Genomic DNA, 20,569 nt, shown 5'->3' with positions numbered 1-20,569 from the left:
AAGGGCTTAGAAAGATTACTGTGTATTTCTCCCTAAAATTCAATGTCACATTGTAAAAGACACATTTTCCCAGAGCCACAGACATGACATTCATACTCAACACTTCAGTCATATTAAGTAGGTTGTTGAAACTGTCTAATACAATAAGAGTTTGGTGTTTTTGGTTACATCTTTATGTCCTCATTAAAAAAAAAACTAAACTCCTATTTTCCTTGTTCTTTGGATTTGCATCCAGAATTCTGACATCTGATTTTAAGGTTTATAGAGTCCTAAAAAAAAAAAAAAAAAGCTGTCAATTACATGTCTAAGCACAGACATGCTTCTGGCTAAAAGAATCATAAAATGATATAAAATGGCAAAATGTAATGTATTAGACGTGAATATAGTTAGCTAAACACCATTCGGCCCTGTGGGCCAATGATAAGCATAAAAATAAAAATAACATGCTTACAAAATATAAATTATACAAGTATCATCATTCTTATTTTAGAGAAAAAGCAACCAGAATTCAGAAGGGTTATGTGACTTATCCAGTCACAGCTTTCAAATGAGCAGGGCTGGGACTCAAAGATTAAGTCAACTTGTTTTCTACCATCCCTCAGCAAAATCCATATATCATCTCAACCCTGTACTTCATTACTTAACCAATAACTCCAAATAGTCATCATCTTTGAACCTTCTAACTGAGCAGCCACTTGGAGTTTCACTTCTACTTGCCTCCCCACAAAAATTAAACATAAAAACAAACCAAAAAAAAACCCCAAAAAACCCCAACCCTCTACAAATGGCATAAGAATTAATAGCATTAGGAGATGGCTCTCTTTTTCAAAAATAAATGTTTTTATCTTGAACTTAAACATAAAAAAAAAAACCATTCCATATGAATTAACAAACATTAAGTGCCTACTATGTTCCAGGCACAGTGCAAAGCTGAGAATACAAAGAAAGGAAAAGATAGTCCCTACTCTCAAGGAGCTCACAATCCAACAAAGGAGATACGTGAACAAATGGGGTATCAATGTGCAAGTTAATTTAGAGATAATAAGTAGAGAAAGGGCACAAATACAATGAACATAAGAGGATTCCATATGATAACTGTGAATCTCCATTTCATATTGTTTGCTTTAAAAAGAATTAGATAACAAATTCCACACATCACTTTCAAAAACTATCCTCACTTGTCTGTGCTTCTTTATAAATTGTCTATTGTCTTCTGTGCATTTTAAAAAACGTTCCAATGCCTCTTTTGGTTTTTTTGGGGGGGTATTGCCAAATCCATCTCTTCTCCTAACCCCCACCCCACCTAAAAACCAAGAGAAAGAAAGGGAAAAAGAATTCTTGAAATAAATAAGCAGAGTCAAGCAAAAGGAATCCACACAGTGGTCATATCAAAAAGTGCACGTCTTTTTCTTCTCTTACCTCCTGGTGGCTTAATATGTCTTATTATAAATCCTATGGAGACATGACTAGTCATTGTATTGATATAAATTCTTTCAAAAATGCCTTTCTTTACAGTGTTGCTATACCTGAATTTGAATACAATCACTTAAAGGCAGCTATGTGGCACAGTGGAAAGAATGCTGGGCCTGGAGTCCAAATTGTCTCAAACACTTGAAAGCTGTATGACCCTGAGCTAGTCACTTTAGTTTCCTCAACTGTAAAATGAGGCAGCTAATAGCACTTGCCTCCCAAGGTTGTTGTGAGGATCAAATGATATATTTGTAAGGTGCTTAATACAGTGCCTGACACATATTAGGTACTGAATAAATGCTTGTTTCCTTTCTTCCTGATTATGCCACACACACTAGGTCACAGTTCAAACTACCGAGGAATCCCCAATATTGTCTCTTTTTATAATTTCTTATGGTGAAATAATACTCCATTACATTCATCTATCATAATTTATTCAGCCAGCCCTTAGTTTCTTTGCTATTACAAAAGCTGATATATTGTTTTTACATGTGAATGATTTTCCTCTTTCTTTTAGGGCACAGATGGAGTAGTAATATCTCTGGGTCAAGGGATTATTTGGTGCATTCCACTTTTTCCTGTGGTTCCAAAGTATTTGGGTAGTTTTCGTTTATGGCTTATTGAAATGTAGTGTCCAATTTTTCTCATGATTTTCAAGAAGTCCAATGATTCTTAAATTATCTCTCTTGGACTTGTTTCATACTTTAGTTGTTTTTGACATCAGATAGCTTACATTTTCTTCTGCTTTTTTTGATCTTTGGATTTTGTTCTAATATTTCTTGCTGCTTCATGGAATCATTCATCATTATCTGTCTGATTTTTAAGGAGTTTGTTACTTGGGGTAAAGTTTAACACTTTCTCTTCTGAGATACATGTTCTTCCAGTTCTTGATTCCAAAGTTTTTATTTCCTTTATTATCTCTTACTTCATTTTTCTCTAGGTATTCACATATTCCCATTTTTCTTTAAGTCTCTACTTGCACTTATTACAGTTACTTGTTCCTTCTTTTGGGGAAATCTAAATCTAAAATAATTTTTGAATCTAGTCCATGGTCTTTAGCTAAGGGTTCTTAAATTTTTTCCACTCATGACCCCTCCAGTGCTTCTCAAGTCTACTTATGTCTCTAGCTTTGTTCCTGAATTAAAGCTTTATACTATGATCAAGCTCCATTCCTGACTATGCTTCTGGGTGACTGGTCAGTCCTGCTTGGCCTCATACTTTGGATTAAGGGCTGCCATGTTACCCTGGTCCCTGCCATTCCCTTGGTCTTCCAGGGACTAGACCCTGAAGCTTTGAAACAGAGCCCCTTATTTAGAGGAGAACTCCTAATCTTGCAGCCCCTAAACAGTTTTACAAGTTGCATGTGTTTCTAGCACATCTCTGGTCCTGTGGAGAAGCTACTTGCTTGGCTATCTAGAACAATACTAGCTTTGCTGGTAGATACTTTTCCTATTTGCCCATGAGCTGCTAGGTGGCTTTTTGCGCAATTCTAGGGTGGAAGAAGATAGCTACTACAGTTTCTCATTGGATTTCTTGATCATTACTTGGCTGGAAGTGAAGTTCAGATTTTTGCAGGAGTAGGACTGGTCCTATGCTGAAATCGTGGCTGCAAGTCCCCCCTGGCTTTATCTCTTTTTTCTTCTTAATTTTTTTCCACTGGTCTTTTGTTTTCTTAACTTCACCAGAACTTCTCCCAGCATCTCTGCCCCTGCCCCCTTCCCAGAGAACCATACCATACAACAAATAAAGGAGGTCCATGACCCACCCTCCTATCCCAGCAAAACATAACAAGGTATCAAAAAGTCTTAAAAATATTTAAAATTCCTGTGGACCACTTCTGGAAAGAAATGAAGATATCTTCTCATCTTTGGGGCCATGCTTATACTTTTTCATTTTGTAAATAATCACTTTTGGTTGTTTTGTGGCTGTACTTTCCATTTATATTATTATAATCTTGATATATATGCATATTTTGGTGGGGCTATGCTTACTTCATTAGGTTGTTAGCAATCTTTCCATGTATTATATATTCATAATCACTAAGGAATATTCAGATAAGGCAAAAAGCAGCAGCAAGGCCGGGGAGGCAAGGGCTGAGAACCCTCCAGGGCAAAACAAATCATACTTACCTGTCACTGTACAGCTTGAGAAGGTGAAAACACACATCTCTAAGAGGTCTCTTTGTATCATCATCTTCCAATACACAGCCAGAGTCTTCAAGATATGAAGGCAGGGGACTACAGGCATATTTTTCATTTTCAGAGGTATTCTGCAGAGAGAGGATATTAAGAATGTGGACAACTGCTTTCATCCATTCTTTGGCCAGAAACTAGCCCCATTTCAATTTTTCAGGGAAAGGCAGGAGAGGAATATAAAAGACTAAAAAGTATTCTTAAAATTTCACAAGGTTATGTTATAGCCATGCTCTCCAAAATGGAGACCTTTAATGACCTAGAACAGATACAGGTGGCCCTCATCTTTCAACTAACTTTCTTGACCTATAACTTTTGTTATTATTCTGGTTCCCTGGCTCTACTGTCCCTGACAAATACTTCTGACAAAGGAAGACAGGTGAGCTAGTAATAACTAGCCTTTGCTAGTTATTACTACATATGATGAGAAGAAAAGATGCTGAATTTCATTAAACTAAAAAGACATTTTAAAATGTAGTCTTTAAATGAAGACATGGTGGAGACCTTCTGGGATGATCAGTGCCAAGTACCTTAGCATGTGGATATGACCTCTGAAAGGTGTGACAAGGGAGCAATCAAGAAACTACAACATTCCAATTAGCAAAAATAATACTGTAACTTAACACAGCCTTAAAATAAGGATCAAGATAAAGATAAGTGAAGCAAATATGAATGTCTGGTCCCCCTCCCACAAGTGTCCCAGATCTGGGTGTCACTAAGGAACACCACGAAATGAAGCCAGACTTGAGAAATTCTGATGAAATAACATCAATATACAACAATATAGTCAATTAAATATAAAGGTAAGATAAGCATTTTTCTGGAAGAGTTTCAGCTCAACTTGTCCAGAGGCAAAGGAATGGCCTATAGAACGAGACCATTCCTCACACTTCCCCACCTTGACTCCTGAGTCTTTTTTCTGACACTCATTACCTGGAATGCTTCCTCATACATGCTGAGAGCCTGGGAAATGGAAGCCGTAGGAGGAAGGAGGTACCAGAAATGGACAGCCATTGAGCGCTTCCAATCCAGCTGGGAACAGACATTGATACTCTTCTGTTCTGAGAGTCGCCATACCTGCAAGGGGCAATAAAAACATGAATGGCAGGGCTCATACATGACCTTATGTTCATCTTCACCCTGCCACTTTTTCACTTTGTCTCCCCCAGGGTCTATCGCACCACCTGCTGAAAGGATTGACAAAAGGTTTTGTGAAGCATAATCAACCAACAAGGATGTTAAGTTCTGACTCTGTTTCAGACAGTGTGTTAGGAACGAGTGATACAAAGATAAAAATAAATAGCCCTTGCCTTCAAGGACCTTACATTAATCAGAGAATCAGAGAATTTACCATGTATACATAGAGGTATATAAGAAATGCACATAAGGTACTTTTTTTTTTTTTTTGCAGGAGGGGTGCACAGTGAAGAAGAAGAGTTAGAAAGGCCTCACTAAGTAGAACCTGAGTTGAATTTTGGAGGAAACTGAGTATTCTAAATGATGAAGGTAAGAAAGGAAAGCATTCCAAACACAGGAAATAGTATATGAAAAGACACAAAGACAGGAGATGGATTCCTATAGAAAGCCAGTTTAGCTAGACCAAAGAAAATGTGTAGGAGAATAACTTATAAGTAGGTTGAAGCCAGGTTATAAAGGAATTTAAATGCCCAAGGTGATGTTAAACAGAATGAGAAATTTTGTGCTTCTGCATTATTTTAGGATGAGGAGGCAGAAAGATGAATTAAGGATCTAGGATATGTGTTAGTAATCATACTATGCATGCTAAAAGTGGTATAATATGTCTGAGTTGATAGTCAGAGAAAGTACTTGACAAGTTTGTTTCCAAGGCTTTCTATTTAACCTTATCTTCTACCACTGCACCTTTTTCATCATTGCTGATGACCTTCAATCCCCAGGTTTCCTACACTGTTGTGTTCCATTCTTACTCTCAACAGGCTATCAGCTAGCCTCTGCTAGCTATTACCACATATGATTAGAAGATGCTGAATTTCATTAAACTAAAAAGACATTTTAAAATGCAGTCTTTAAAGATCTAGAAGAATGAAGACATAGTGGGGAGCTTCTGGGATGATCAGCCCAAAGTACCTAACATGTGGATATGACCTCTGAAAGGTCACCAATCTTTGCTAAAGAAGGGTATTCAACTTGCTTTTTGTTGCTCAACAAGTATTTATCAAACATCTACTAAGTGCAAGGTATTCAATACTGGAAAGTCATTTTAGAGATCAGAACTTCTGGCTAACACCCAACTCAAGTACAGAAGTCTTAAACTATCTGAAAAATGGGAGGAAAGGACATACCGGTTTTCCAGCCAACAGAGTAAAAATGCGTAATCTATCCTCCTGGATGAAGCAATCTGCCTGGAGTCGGTGCCAGTCTACCAGCTGCATGGTGAGCAACTCCCGGACTGGCTGGCTGCCCCCCAGCTGGGACAGAAGAAGGGCAAGTCGGTGATCACCTAGAAGAAAAATCCAATTATTGATTCTACAAGTCCATCTCAGAGATTCAGGAAGATCTGGAACTACATGAAACCTAACATTACTCTTTGCTCTTAAGTTTACAAATCATTTTTATTGCAACAGTACTGTTACTTAGGTAGTGCTCTATTCATTATTCCTATTTCAAAATAGGAATACCATGATGAAGGTAAGAAGGAAGGAGAGGAAGGAAACTGACCAGCGCAGGGTCAGTGTCTTCTGTACTGCACTATATACTGTCTATTATCTTCAGCACTCTTGTCCATTTCTTCAACATTTAAGAGAAATTTCCTAAGCAAAGGTTCAGTTCTCCTCACTTTTCTATGGTGCAGTCAGAACACGTATAGGTCTCACAGTAGAGACCTCTCTAGGTCTCTATTTCCCCAACTGCAAAACCAGGGGTTGGACTAGATGTTTTCTAAAGTTCCTCCCAGCTCTAAATCGGTGCTACTATGATTTAATCTCAAACTAAAAAAGGATTCATGCATGAAATAAATATGGGTAGATAGGTGGTGCAGTGCATAAAGTGTTGGACCTGGAGTCAAGAAGACCTGACTTCAAAGCCAGCTTCAGACACTTACTAGGTGTGACTCTGGGCAAGTTACTTAACTTCTGTCTCCATCTCCAATTCTATAAAATGAGAATACTAATTAATAGCACTCACCTCCCAGTACTGCTATAAGGATAAAATGAGATATTTGCCAAGTGCTCTGCAAACCTTAAAGTGCTATATATATTAGGGCTGACTATTGAAGAATGTGTATCCTTCATTATGTACTATCACATTCAGGCAAAATATCACAGAGTTCTGTAAACTGGAATATAAATAGGAAATCAACTAGCCTGATGATAGATACTCTATTTCAAAATGGCAGGTATTCCTCAGAAGACAGCTGTCTATACTATAGGAAATAGTCTTCATGAGAAGAGTGATCTTTTTCATACCAACAGTAATGGCAGAGTCACATACATGAAGATTCTGGTTAATGAATATTCCTACGTAAAAGAACTTTAAGGAAAAGTTTCTCCTATCTCCCACTACCACTCTCAAAAAGTCTGCATTGATAATTTAGTAATGAGAGTTTGGTCAGTTCTCATTCTCTGAAGCAGAAGCCACAGATGGTGCTAGAGACTGTGCTGAATAACAATTAGCTGATATATATGCTTTATTACCTATGACTTAAAAAAATATTTCAATTATTATTATTAACTTGATAACATTAACAAATATTCCTTACACAAAGAATAAAATAAAAGAGGGCTAGGTATGACACTGTACATCTCTTATAACATTATGCACAGTTTGGTTTTGAAAAAAGTAGACTATTAATTTTATGGCAGTTCTAATACTATGCAACTTGTCTGTCTCCTTAAGAACTTATTTCTGTTCTCTTCTCTGTATATTTTTTTTAGCGTTTCGTTGACATGCCTTTATTTTTTTTAAGTAACTATTACTACTTAATACTCCCCTCTCTAAAAAAAGATATTAACATAAAGTCAAACAAAACAAATCAAACACCCATGCCTGAACATGTATGTCTCATTCAACATTCCTACCTTTCCTCCAAGAGATAAGTATAATTAAACGTTAGTTCTCTAGAGCCACTGCATCAATCACAGTTTCTACTTTTATTGCAGTCATTTTCTTTATAATTTAGTTATTCTATCAATTGTTCTCCTGATTCAGCTCACTTCACTCTGCCTCATTTCAAATACAGGTTCCCCATAGATTTTTCTGAATCTGTCATTTTTGTCACTCCTTTTAACACAAAAATGTTACATTATATTCACATACCATAATTTATTCAGCCATTCTCTAATTAATAGCCACCCATTTTGCTTCAAATTCTTTACTGTAATAAAAATTAATGCTATATATTTTTTTCACATGGGTCCAGAAAAGACTTCTTTCTTTGATCCCTTTGTTTAGCAGTGCTGGGTGAAAGGGCACACACAGTTTAATGACTTTGTAGGTACACTTCGAAATTGCTTTCTACAATGTTTAGATCAATTCAAGTCCTACTAGCAGCTCATTTATATGCCTGTCCTCCTAAAGACATTGCAATAAATTTTCTTTTTGGTCATCTTTGCTAATCTGATGGTATGAGGCAGAACTGCAATTGTTTTATAATTTGCCTTTCTTGAATTATTACTGATTTGGGATATTTTTTCATATTGTTGTTGCTAGCCTGGATTTCTTCCTTTTTGAAAAATACCCGTTCATATCCTCTTAATATTTTATAGAGAATGACTCCTGTTCTTATAAATTTGAAAATATTCCATATATATGTGTGTGTGTGTGTGTGTGTGTGTGTGTGTGTATATATTTATATATATATATACAGTATGTATATATCTTTGAGATGAGAACTTTACCAGAGAAAGATGTGCTTGTGCAAATGTTTTAATTGTATGGAACCAACCCTTTTCTATATCTATTGATATAATCATGTGCTTTTTGTTGGATTTACTACACAGAAACAATATTGAAACAACCATGGATTCCTCATAAAAATCCAACCTGGTCATAGTATATAATCTTTTAAATATGTTGCTGTAGCCTCTTTGATGTTCATCAAAGATAATAAAGATTCATTAAGGCTAAGGTGTATGGCTTTCTTTCTCTGCTCTGTCTCTCCTTCGTCCATATTTGTCTCATTTAATCCTAGTTTGCTAGGATTCCTTTTTTCTCTACTTTTGAAAACAATTTAATGTAAATTAACGATTCTTTGGATGTTTGATAGAATTTATTTTGTAAATCCATCTGGTTCTGGCCTTTCTTCTCCCTCTGGGAGTTCCTTTATGGCAAATTCAATTTCTTTCTCAGAGACTGGAAAATTACTTTGTTCTGTTAATCTAGGTATTTTATATATTTTTTTAATAAAAATCTGTTCACTTGACTTGTCAGCTTTGCAATTAAAAATGAATGTTTTGAAAGTATAAGAAATAAGCATGGCCCCAAAGAAGAGACATGAAAAGACACCTCTTCTTCCTCCCCTCCCCAACCCTAGCTCTTTCGCAGAGGAGTGATGAGAGTAGGAAATGTCCATAAGTATGAAACACTGCATAATATTAACAGATTTTTTTTTTTTGATGTACTCATCAATCGTGCTAATCCTGCCACCCACACCCAGTACACCTATCACCTTAAGAAAACAGCTACCAAAACATCAAGGGAATTAATGAAAAGAAATGCAAAGGAAGGTGGAGTAATTGTACTAGATCTAAAATTTTATTATAAGGAAGCAATCATCGAAACTTCTTGATACTGGCTAAGAAATAGAGTGGGGGAATCAGTGGAATAAGTTAGGTACGCAAGACACTCTAGACACTCTATATTACTATAGTCAATGACTACAGTAATCTACTTTTTGATAAACCCAAAGACTCCAGCTTCTGGGATAAGAACTCACTATTTGACAAAAACTGCTAAGAAAACTGGAAAATCAGGATGGCAAGAACTAGGCATAGACCAACATCTGAAACCACACAGCAAGATCAAGTCAAAATGGGTACATGATTTAGACATGAATTTAGACATAATGACATTTAGACATAATACTATGAACATATTAGGAGAGCAAAAAATAGTTTACCTGTGATCTATGAAGAATGGAAGAATTTATAACCAAACAAATAGAAAACATTACGAAATGCAAAATGAATAATTTTGATTAAATTAAATTTAAAAGGTTTTACACAAACAAAGCCAATGCAACCAAAATTAGAAGGGAAGCAAAAAGCTGGGAAACAATTTTTATAGCTAGTGTCTCTGATAAAGGGCTCATTTCTGAAATATATAGAGAACTGAGTCAAATGTATAAGAATACAAGTCATTCCCCAATTGATAAATGGTCAAATAGTATGAATAGACAGTTTTCAGATGAAGAAATTAAAGCTATCTATAGTCATATGAAAAAATGTTTCATATTACTATTGATTAAAGAAATGCAAATTAAAATGACTCTGAGATACCACATCACACCTATCTGATTGGCTAACATGACAAAGCAGTGAGAAAATTGGAACACTAATGCACTATTGGTGGATCTTTGAGCTGATCCAACAGTTCTGGAGATCAATTTGGAATTATGTCCAAAGGGCTATAAAACTGCATACCCTTTGATTCAGCGATACCACTTCTAGGTCTGTATCCCAAAGAGATCATAAAAATGGGAAAGAAACCCATCCACATGTACAAAAATATTTATAGCAGCTCTTTTTGTGGTGGCCAAGAATTGGAAATCGAGGGGGATGCCTATCAATTGGGGAATGGCTGAACAAGTTGTGGAATATGAATGTAATGAAATATTATTGTGCTATAAGAAATGATAAGCAGGCAGACTTTAGACTTGCATGAACTGATGCTGAGTGAACAGAACCAGAACAACATCGTACATAGTAACAGCCACAGTGTGCGATGACTAATTTTGATAGACATCTCTTCTTAGCAATGCAAGGATCCAAAACAACTCCAAAAGACTCACAATGAAAAATGCTGTCCACATCCAGAATAAAAACTATGGAGTCTGAAGGCAGATGGAAGCATATTATTTTCTCTTTTTTTTTGTTTCTTCTTTATTGTGGTTTGTCCCTTTGGTTCTAACTCTTCTTTAAAACACGACTAATATGGAAATATGCTTAATATGATTGTACATTTATGGTCAATATCAGATTGCATGCTCTCTTGGAAAGGGGAAAGGGGAATGAGAGGGAGAAAATTTAAAACTCAAAATCTTACAAAAGTGAATGCTGAAAAAAAATTAATACATAAATAAATAAATATTTTTATAAACTGAAAGAAAAAATACTTATAAAGGACAACTCTCTAGGCAGGAAAAGGGGAAGTAGACAAGGAGAAATCAACGTGATAGAAAAATATAAGATAACATTAAAAAGCCATTATTTCAAAAATTTTCAGTTTTGTTGGTATATAGTTGGGCAAAAATGGTTTTTAATTATTTCCTCTTTACTTTGAATTCTCCCTTTTTCATTTTTTATATTGACAATTTGGTTTTCCTTTTCTCTTTTGATCAACTTAGCCAAAATACATCTGACAGGTAAACTATTTCTTGCTCTCCTAATTGTTTATAGCATCACCATTCATGTCTAAATCATGTGCCCATTTTAACTTTATCTTGGTAGACAGTATACCCCTATTCTAATAGGGCTGTGGGGGTAGGATAGGGAAGCATTTTCAATTTTTATCATTTCAATATTTTGTTTTCAACTGTATGTGCTCTTATTTTCAAAATTTCTGTTTTAGTTTAGTTTTGTTTAGTTTGCCTTTTTTATTTGTTGCTTTTCTATGTTTTTTAAGGTGTGCTTTCAATTTCTCAATCTATTTTTTTTTTTGCTGGAAAAAATTTCCAGTAAATACTGCCTTTGCTACATCCCAAAAGATGTGTTATGTTGACTCCATTTCTTTGATGAGATTATCTATTAATTATGATTGGTTCTTGATCTACCAATTCTTTAAGACTAATTAGCTGCCATTTTTTAATCTCTAATCTTTTCTTCAAAATCCATTTATTTTATTTTGATTATAATTTTTATTATTATGGTCAATAAAGGGTTATGTTTAATAATTCTGTTTTTCTGTTTGAGATTTTTTAAAAATGCCCTAGCACATGTTCAATTTTTGTAAAGTTGGCAGCATAACTGGGAAATATACATACACACACACACTCACTCACTCTCTCTCTCTCCCCTTTATACTCTTATTTAGCAATTACCAGAGATCTTAATTAACTTTTTTTAGGTTTCTTTTGGCTTTTTAAATTAATGGATCAGAGATCTCTTTTTGCCTTGATTCAGTCCTTTCCTTTGTTTCCCTGATGAATGAAATGCACTTCTGCAACTAACTGTGTGTTTGTGGGTATTCTTCCCCACTGTGACCAAGCTGAGATAAAGAGATGTTAAGGGACATTTATTCTTCTTCCATCTCTTCCTTTGCCTGTAGTTTTCTATTCTATATAATAAGAGATTATATGAGATAACCCCCCCTTTCCAGTTCCTTTTCCCTTTCCTTTCTTTCCCTCTTTTAAGACCAACAAAACCACTCTCAGACCTCTATGATCCATTGAACAATGATGATGTCCTGAGAACACACATGTTATCATCTCCTCATATTAAAATGTAAACAGTTCATAGTGTTAGCTGCTATATATTTTGTGCGATCCTGAGAGGCTACTTGGGACTTGAATTCTTTCTTTCAGACTGCTTGTGTATTTGTCTATTTGTGTCTTTTTGACCTGGAGGCTCTGGATTTTAGCTAGAATGTTACTGAGAGTTTTGTAATTGGGGGTTTCTTTCAGGAGGTAACTGATGCATTCTATTTTCACTTTGCTATCTGGTTCTAAGAAATTTGAACAATTTTCTTCTATGCTTTCTTGAAATATGATGTCTAGAATTTTTTTTTTTTTTGGTCATGATTATCAGGTAGTCCAGCAACTTAAATTATTTTTCTTTCATCTGTTTTATAGGTCAACTGCTTTTTGATATGAGATATCTTCTATTTTGCCCCCTGCCTTTTGACTTTATCTTAATATAGCTTATTGTCTTATGGAAATCATTAATTTCTTTACTTCTAATTTTCAAGGAGTCTACTGGTTGAGGAAGGTTTAACTTATGTGCTGGGCTCTTAATTCCCTTTCTGACACTTTCTTCCATACCTCTAATTTCTTTTTCCAATTCCTCCCAGTACCCTACCTATTCAAAATAGTCAGATCTTTCAACGTTATTTCTCATTTCTTCCCTACTGTATTCTTTTCCTTTCTTAAAACCAAAAAGATCAGAACAAAACAAAACCTTATCTCCACATTTTTATGTTACTTAACTTCCTCTGCGTCTTTGAAAACAGATGCATCCTAAAGGGATACCTTTCTTTTTGTCCATCTACCAGAATGTAAGCTCTTCATGATTTACTCCTCCTCCAATTACTGAAATGTATTTATCTCGACTCTTGTGTTTGCATTTCAAAATTTCTACTCAGTTCTTGTCTTTTCACCAGAAAGGCTGGGAAGTTCTCTTTTCAAATAAGGTTATACTCAGTTTGGCAAGCTAAGTTTGCGTTTTGGAATATATGCCAAGATTTTCTCTATCACATTTTGCAGCATAGTCTTATGTTAGCCGAATTGTGGGTTTCTGGTACTTGAAGCTATTTATAGTAAGTACTTTATTTCTTTGATTTGGATATTTAGAATTTGGGCTATGGCATTTTTGTATGTTTTTTGTTTGTATTATCTTTTTGGAGGTGTTAAGTAGTCTCTTTCTATTTTCACTTACTACTCCATTCTACGAGGATCATGGAGCTGGAATATGTTGAGCCCAGATACTTTTGCAGGTGATGCTTCAAAGGCCAGCCCTCTTTTTACTATCATATAACTGCTATCAGACAGAGTACATCCCTCTTCAGAAAGCTCTTTCTAAGACACCTGTGTAATTCTTACATTCAATAAAAACCTGAGGTACTGTGTTAACTATGGGGTGATAAATACTACCTCCTAGAAGCTTCTAGATTCATTAGGGAGATCAGAGAAATAATCAGAAAACACAAAAGGAGATCACAAGAAACAATTAGAGAACAAACAGGATACTATGTAAGTATGTGACAAGATGAATGATAAGAGACCTTAATTGCTGAGTTGGACTCTGGATCTCTCACCTGTCTGCTGGGCCAGGCGGCAGGCCTCACCAATCCTCTTGCCTGTGAGGTAGCTGAAGACTGCCTCCACAGGATTGTCTTGTCGGGAAAGGGCTACTTCCTCCTCAATGCGATCAGCTGCTGTCTGTGACAGCCAACGGGAGAAAGCTCTTCGGCGCTCCAAGCTCTGCACATACTCACTAGGATCATCCAGCTGATCCTCTAATTCCTTCAGGTGACCCCAGATGGCTTCACAGAGTGTCCATGTCAGGCTCCAGTGCTTTACTACAGCTAATGGAAAGGCAGCAAAAGCTTCAGTGTAGAAATGTGTCCTAGTCCCGGCAAGAACAGGGGGCAGCAGGGCTGACTTGCCTAAACTAAACTGAGGCAGAGACCCCCACACACATACACACACACACTGTGGTTGTTCTTGCCACTTCCACCAAAACACTTCCTCACTGAAGAAACTATTCTTAACTTCATTTCACTTTGTGCTGAATCCTAGGCTATAATCACTGCATATTCCAACACTATTCCAGTAAGGCCTATATTTCATACTTGTTTTTCCATGCTCTAATTATCTTCACAGTACACTTTGAAATGCTGATCCCTAACAAATTCTCCCAATTCAGGAAATCTGCTAAAATACCGTGTGTGGTGGTGGTACTTATATTTACATGTTCCTGCTTAATTTTAAAATCTTTCCTGCCTCTGTCCAGCTGGAAGATAACATTTTCTAGTCCAAGCCCCTTATTTTATAAAGGTCAGTGAAGATTTTACTTTCAGTGATCATTTTTTTCCCCACTTCTGCCCAGATCTCTTCATTAGGGACTCTAAGTTCAATAAAGGTAAGGAGCCTATATATCCTCAGGTTTTCCCAACTGCTGAACAAAAGGGCCTACACACAACAGATGCTTAAATTTAGTTTCTGAACTAAAGATGAACTCCCTAAGGATAGGAACCACAAAAACTCTTCTAAGTCAATCAAAAATAATATATGTGAAGATATTTTGCAAAGGACTGTGCAAATCACTACATAGTACTTGCACGTATTATGAATAAATGCCTACTGTATTTCTAGAACTGTGCTAAAAAATAATTAAGACAATACAAGAGATAGTATAATCAAGTACCAAAAGGCATAATATAAAGACAATGGGTATTACTGTAATCCAGGAAGGGAAGAGACCTACCAGTGTCAGAGAAAGCTACACTTGAGCTCAGCCTTTAAGAACAGATATACTATCAAAAAAGGCAAAGGAAGGAGTTAAAAGCTTCACAATCTGGTTTACCCACAACATTAAAAACATTCTTAAGTCAGATGTCCACTTGTCAGTGGTACTATATAAAAGATAACACTGTGTGGGGCAGGAGATTATAGTAGATGACCTCTCAAGTCCTCCCTAATTTAAATATCTTATGAATGGGTCCTTCACTGGAAAGCTACTATTTTTGGGAGGGGAAGAACATTTCTAGAAATGTAGTCTTGCTTTTTCACAACACTTATTAACACAACAGGTGCAAGAGAACTTGATTTTGAGGTCACAAGAGCTATGCTTTTGTTAGAACACCAGATTGTGCATTATCAGAATAAATTCCCATGAAAACACCTACTATCCATCTGGCTGCCTTTTCATAGGCTTCTTTACTAGGTAATCATCCATATCTTAACAACTGTGGGTGTTTTCCAAAGCTCTCTCCTGGCCCCATTCTCTCTGCATATTCTTACTTTGGGACCAGATCAGCTCCTAGGTTTAACTATGATTTCAATGTAGATGATTCACAGAGCCACACATCCTATCAGTTATAAAATCTTACCTTCCATAGGATCTCTTGCATATAACACCTTTCTCTCTATTTATACAGAACCATCTTAGTTCATGCTCTTATTACCTTTTCTCCTAGACTATGACTATTTTGATGGTCTAAATACTTTTCCTTCCTCCCCTCCTGTTTGACTTCTAAAGTCCATTCACAACTATACTTACTCCTCATCCCTGTACCTCTTGGTCCAGCCAAACAAGCAATCTTCTCTGCTGCTCACACAAATTCCATGTCTCATCTGTGTACCTTTGTGTGGACTAGGATACACATCCTCATCCCCACCAAAAAGAATCCTTATCTTCCTTTAACATGATGCTCAAGAGATACTTTCCCTATCAAGCCTACCTTGTATACATTGCATACGTATCTATGTACCTGTCTTCTCTAGCCTCTCTGAGACTGTTTCATTCTTTGTATTCTATTGCTTTCCCAGAGCCCACCAAAGTGCTTGGTACGTAGTAGGTGCTAGACACTGGAAGGACCTGAATGTAATAATACCTTGAAAGAACAAGCTATGTCAATTGAAGCATTACATTTGTTTATTTATAAGGCAAAGAAAATTAAAAAACATAGTAGGATGACAATTTTTGATTCAAAGTAAAAACTGTAACTTTTCGGTGTCACCTGGTCCTTCTAGCGTTAACAAATATTAGCTTTAGGAAGGACACAGACTCACTAGGTTTCAGTTTCCTTTACACTATTCTATAAAACAACAGCTCTAAATCTCAAGAACCAATTACTAGATATGTGACCTTGGACAAGTCCTGGTCTCTGGGTCTTACTTTAAACTAAATTGTTAAGATCTTTCCCTTACCTGTATCAGAATCTATTCATTTAAAAAAAAATTAGAGTAAGAAAACTTTTCCTTTTAGGTCTTCATATTCTATTTTCTGTGTTCTGACACCAACTGAGTTAGGGCAGCCAGAATGAATACTCACTTTCTGATTCTGCTAAGTCTCCTGATATCTCTTTCACCCAGTCTGCATAGTCGTGAATGACTGCTACTCCAGGATTGGGGACCACGAGAGGACATAGCTCATCTACATGGACAGTGCTGTGCTTAAGTTTGATGTCCAAGGGAGTCTGGTATAACTGTAAATCTCTATCCATTCTCCTTTGTCTCAAGCTCAGTTTTTCCACATGGACCTTGAATGCGGACTCTGTTAGTCTAAAAAGTAAGAAATTAAGTCAGTATGCATTTTAAGATTAAGGGATATTAGACCACACAACATATAATTTAAAGGAATTTGGAGCACTAAGGTCAAATGATACAGCGCTCAATTACATACAGTGGAAAAAAAATCATACACATTTTCTTAGAATTAAATCATGCTTATGCTCTGGCTGCTCTCAGAAGTAAATTATAGTTTATAGTAGCCACAAACATTGGTTCAATTAGATTTTAGAATGATTATCTCATTCCAAAGATGGAAAGGTTCTACTGAGATATTATAGGACATCAGGTAGGTCTAACAGCCAAGTATCTAAGCTTAGACAGCTGAATAACTGAGAAGAATCAGAATCTTAAGAGCCATAGGAAGCTCAAATGTCATCTACCTAACCTCTTCGCCCATCCTCAACCATAATTCCCTTCTATAGCATCCAGACAAGTGGTAAGCCTGCATTCACTTGAACAACTACAATGCTAAGGAACTATACTAAGCCAGTCTGTTCATTTGGGAATACCCCTAATTACAGTGAAGTTCTTCCTTGTGTTGAAGCAAAATATGTCTCCTGTAACTTTATCTCACGTATCCTAGAGTTCTTTCCTCTGGGCCCAGGCTGAGCAACTCTATTCCTTTTGCCTAAAGATAGTATTTGAAGACTGATCTTTTCATTTTCACCCCCAGCCCAGGCTAAAACTTCCCCCTCTTGCCAGTTCTTTTAATCAATTCTTCTATAACATGGTTTCCAAAATCCTTGAGAGCAGAAATCTGTTTTGTTTGATCATACATATTTGTAGTCAAGGTATGTTATATTCTCTACCCCCTTTCTCCCTACACACAATGGAGATGGGGAGATGAAAGATTTTTGTTAAAAACTTAAACCCCACCACCACCTTGACTGACTGCTCTCCCTTCTATGCTCTCTGGCTTGTTCTTTGTCATAAAGTTTGATAATCAGAATTGAACATAAGCTTGGGAGGTTTTGACTAGTTCACAATATATCATTTCCCTTGGTTCAGACACTAAACCTCTATCAATACTGGTACATGACAGTTACAGGTATTATGAAAGATCAATGATGAAAATTACATATTTCACATTAAAAAGGTCAATAACTCATTAATATACATCAAAATGAACTCAATATAATCAAGGTCCTGTTTAGAAGCTAGAAGGAACTTCAGGGGTTATCTAGTCAGGGGTGGGGAACCTGTAGTCTTAAGCCCTCTAGGTCCTCAAGTGCAGCCCTCTGACTAAATCCAAACTTCACAAAACAAGTTCCCTTAAGAAAAGGATTTGTTCTGTAAAACTTGGGACTCAGTCAAAAGTCCTCACCCAAGGACTTGTTCATAGCCTTTTCAACCACCTTCTTATCTCTCCAAAAAAAAAAATAAAAATTGTTGAACAAATTGAGAAACATTGCTCACGATTTGACAGTTACTGGGTTAGGCAGGAATCCATATTCCATAGATTCAGTGTTGTGATGATCTCCAGGTTCCTGGCATCCACTCAGTTGATCACCACTATTGACAAAGGTCCAGTTGGGGCCCCAGCCAACTCGAAATGAACGCCCCATGAAGAGGGCCATATCCATCAAGAGCTTTCCTTTGCCACAAGTGACAGATTTTTCCAGCGGAACAAGGCCTGGCTGTCTTCGAGCACCCACAGTTTTTAACTGGACTTCAGGTGCTGGGGTGGGCACTGCAAATACAGGGGCTAGTGGTGGAGGGACTGTCCAAGGAGATGCAGAAGGGGCACTTGTTAAAGATGAAGTTCTGGGATTTCGACATTCTGGCACAGAGGCACTTGGCGAGAGAAAAGCTCCACTTGTAAACTTTGACTGTAGCAAACCACCAACTGAGGGAAGGGAAAAAATATTAAGAGAAAGCACAGTTAATCTATTACTCCTTTAAAAAAAAAATGCAGCCCACAATGACATTAGATCAAGACTCCCTAAATTAATCTTTAGTACAAATTATTTGTTAGGTGCTGGAGTGGGATAAAATGTAATATCTACCAAATTATAGTAAAGAACTAATAATAAAAATATAACTACTCTCACATGGAGTATAGGTTTAGTAAGGCATAACAGGACATTCTGTACAGGTATATTTTAGTTCTTACCATTAACTGGTTCCACAAATACACAATGTTAAGATAAATGACATTAAGGGGATAGCTAGTTTCCATGAAAGCATATTCAGAAACAGACTGACTGGAGTTCAATTATTAGTATGAATGAATACCAATCACCTCCTTTGTATCTCAGGCATTTAGCCAACCAACACTACACCATGGGTTTTGTCACAAAATCCAGGAATCTGGTTATAATATTAATGTTATTGAAGAATAACGTTGGTGGGAGCAGTTTTACATAGAAATACCTAATGAATTAATTCATATTATTATCAGACCCAAAAAGGGGCAAATAGCAAATTATTTTTTTTTCATTTACTCATAAAGACCTGGTATTTTGCATGTGCTTCTCTCACAAGGATATTCTATTGGTATAGTATAATGTAATTTTAAATCAAATGTTTTCTGATCAAGTTAATTAAGTAACAGGACATTCAGTAAGAGTTTTTTTCGAATTCTGTTGTTATCTTTAATCACATTATTTCAAAAAAAACATCTGTCTGTACCTAACCCATTCAGTGCACAGTGCTAGACACAAGGATGAAGTAAAACATGATTCCTGCCAATAGGGTGCTTAAAGTCTACTAGGGGAAATAATCCTGTACACAAACACCAAGAATACAAATTAGAATATGGTTACAACATGTGAGGTATTAGGAAATCAAAGGAAGAAGAAATCCCTTCCTACTCTATGTATGTTACTGGAAGAGAGAGAAAGAGTGGAGTGCTTAACAGTCCTGAGGGGACAAAAGAGATAATTCATAAGAAAGTACAGAAAAATTGGAAGAAAATAAAGAGGAGTATTTGCTCAGAGCCCTATTTGAAAGCAAATTTTTGTGTTATGCTTTTTATGAATTATTCGCTGACATTTCATTATTTCTTCTTACCATACCTAATGTTCGAGATTTTGGTGGGTGTGCTGATGAAATGGGAAGTCTGGGAGAACAGATTTCTTGAGAAGGGTCTACTTTGGAAGGCAGCTTGCCAAAGCGCTGATCAAGGATCCAATCTGCCTCTTCTTCTTCAGCAAGCAAAGATGCTTTCATGATCTAAAAGAACAATACCACAGACTGAGTTTGTTCCCCTAAAGTCTCCAAGGTCATTAGGGCAATAATGTATTAGCTACAGCATGAAAAACTCTGTCCTTCAAACCTATTAAAGTGTGTGTGTGTATAAAATACACATACATATACACACATATGTATACATGCATGTGTATATACATGTGTATGTACATACATATTTATATGCATGTATTACATACACATATATACAATACCATAAATCTCCTGTGGCTCAGTTGATACAATCAACAGGAAATCAATTCTATATAACGCTGTCCTTGTTTTCCACTGGATGTGAGGTAATGTGCAAGGATAGGGACCCTTGGACTGATCAGTGAATTGGAGGGGATGAGGAGAGTGCTGGTTCTGCCACTAACCTGCTACACGACCTTGAATCAATTCCTTTCCATCTTTGAGACCTTAGTTTCCTCATCTATAAAATGAGGGCTTAGACTAGATGAGCTTTTAAGTTCCTTCCACCTGTGTCTACATTAACAAGTTCATATAAGGAGAGCAACCCTTTCATTCTTTACCAAGTCCTCTCAACCGAGGTGAAAAAAGTTAAAACTTAAGA

At 36.4% G+C, this 20,569-nt stretch overlaps 1 protein-coding gene across 5 annotated transcripts in view; it reads right to left on the bottom strand.

The window, feature by feature from the left end:
• NUP98 (nucleoporin 98 and 96 precursor) overlaps positions 1-20,569 on the bottom strand; it is a 95,966-nt gene that overhangs the window by 6,153 nt on the left and 69,244 nt on the right. For all 5 annotated transcript variants that reach the window (XM_072610260.1, XM_072610263.1, XM_072610261.1 and 2 more), the window contains 7 exons: positions 19,824-19,980; positions 18,223-18,652; positions 16,568-16,797; positions 13,827-14,096; positions 5,984-6,141; positions 4,596-4,739; positions 3,600-3,739 (listed from right to left, as the gene is read on the bottom strand). In XM_072610260.1, the coding sequence (XP_072466361.1) occupies positions 3,600-3,739; positions 4,596-4,739; positions 5,984-6,141; positions 13,827-14,096; positions 16,568-16,797; positions 18,223-18,652; positions 19,824-19,980 (1,529 nt within the window). The remainder of the gene's footprint in view (positions 1-3,599; positions 3,740-4,595; positions 4,740-5,983; positions 6,142-13,826; positions 14,097-16,567; positions 16,798-18,222; positions 18,653-19,823; positions 19,981-20,569) is intronic.

Source organism: Notamacropus eugenii, chromosome 5, assembly GCF_028372415.1.
Source record: "Notamacropus eugenii isolate mMacEug1 chromosome 5, mMacEug1.pri_v2, whole genome shotgun sequence".
NCBI classification, from domain to species: Eukaryota; Metazoa; Chordata; class Mammalia; order Diprotodontia; family Macropodidae; genus Notamacropus; species Notamacropus eugenii.
Note: the sequence above shows the minus strand (reverse complement) of the source record. Positions and strands in the feature narration are given on the sequence as shown.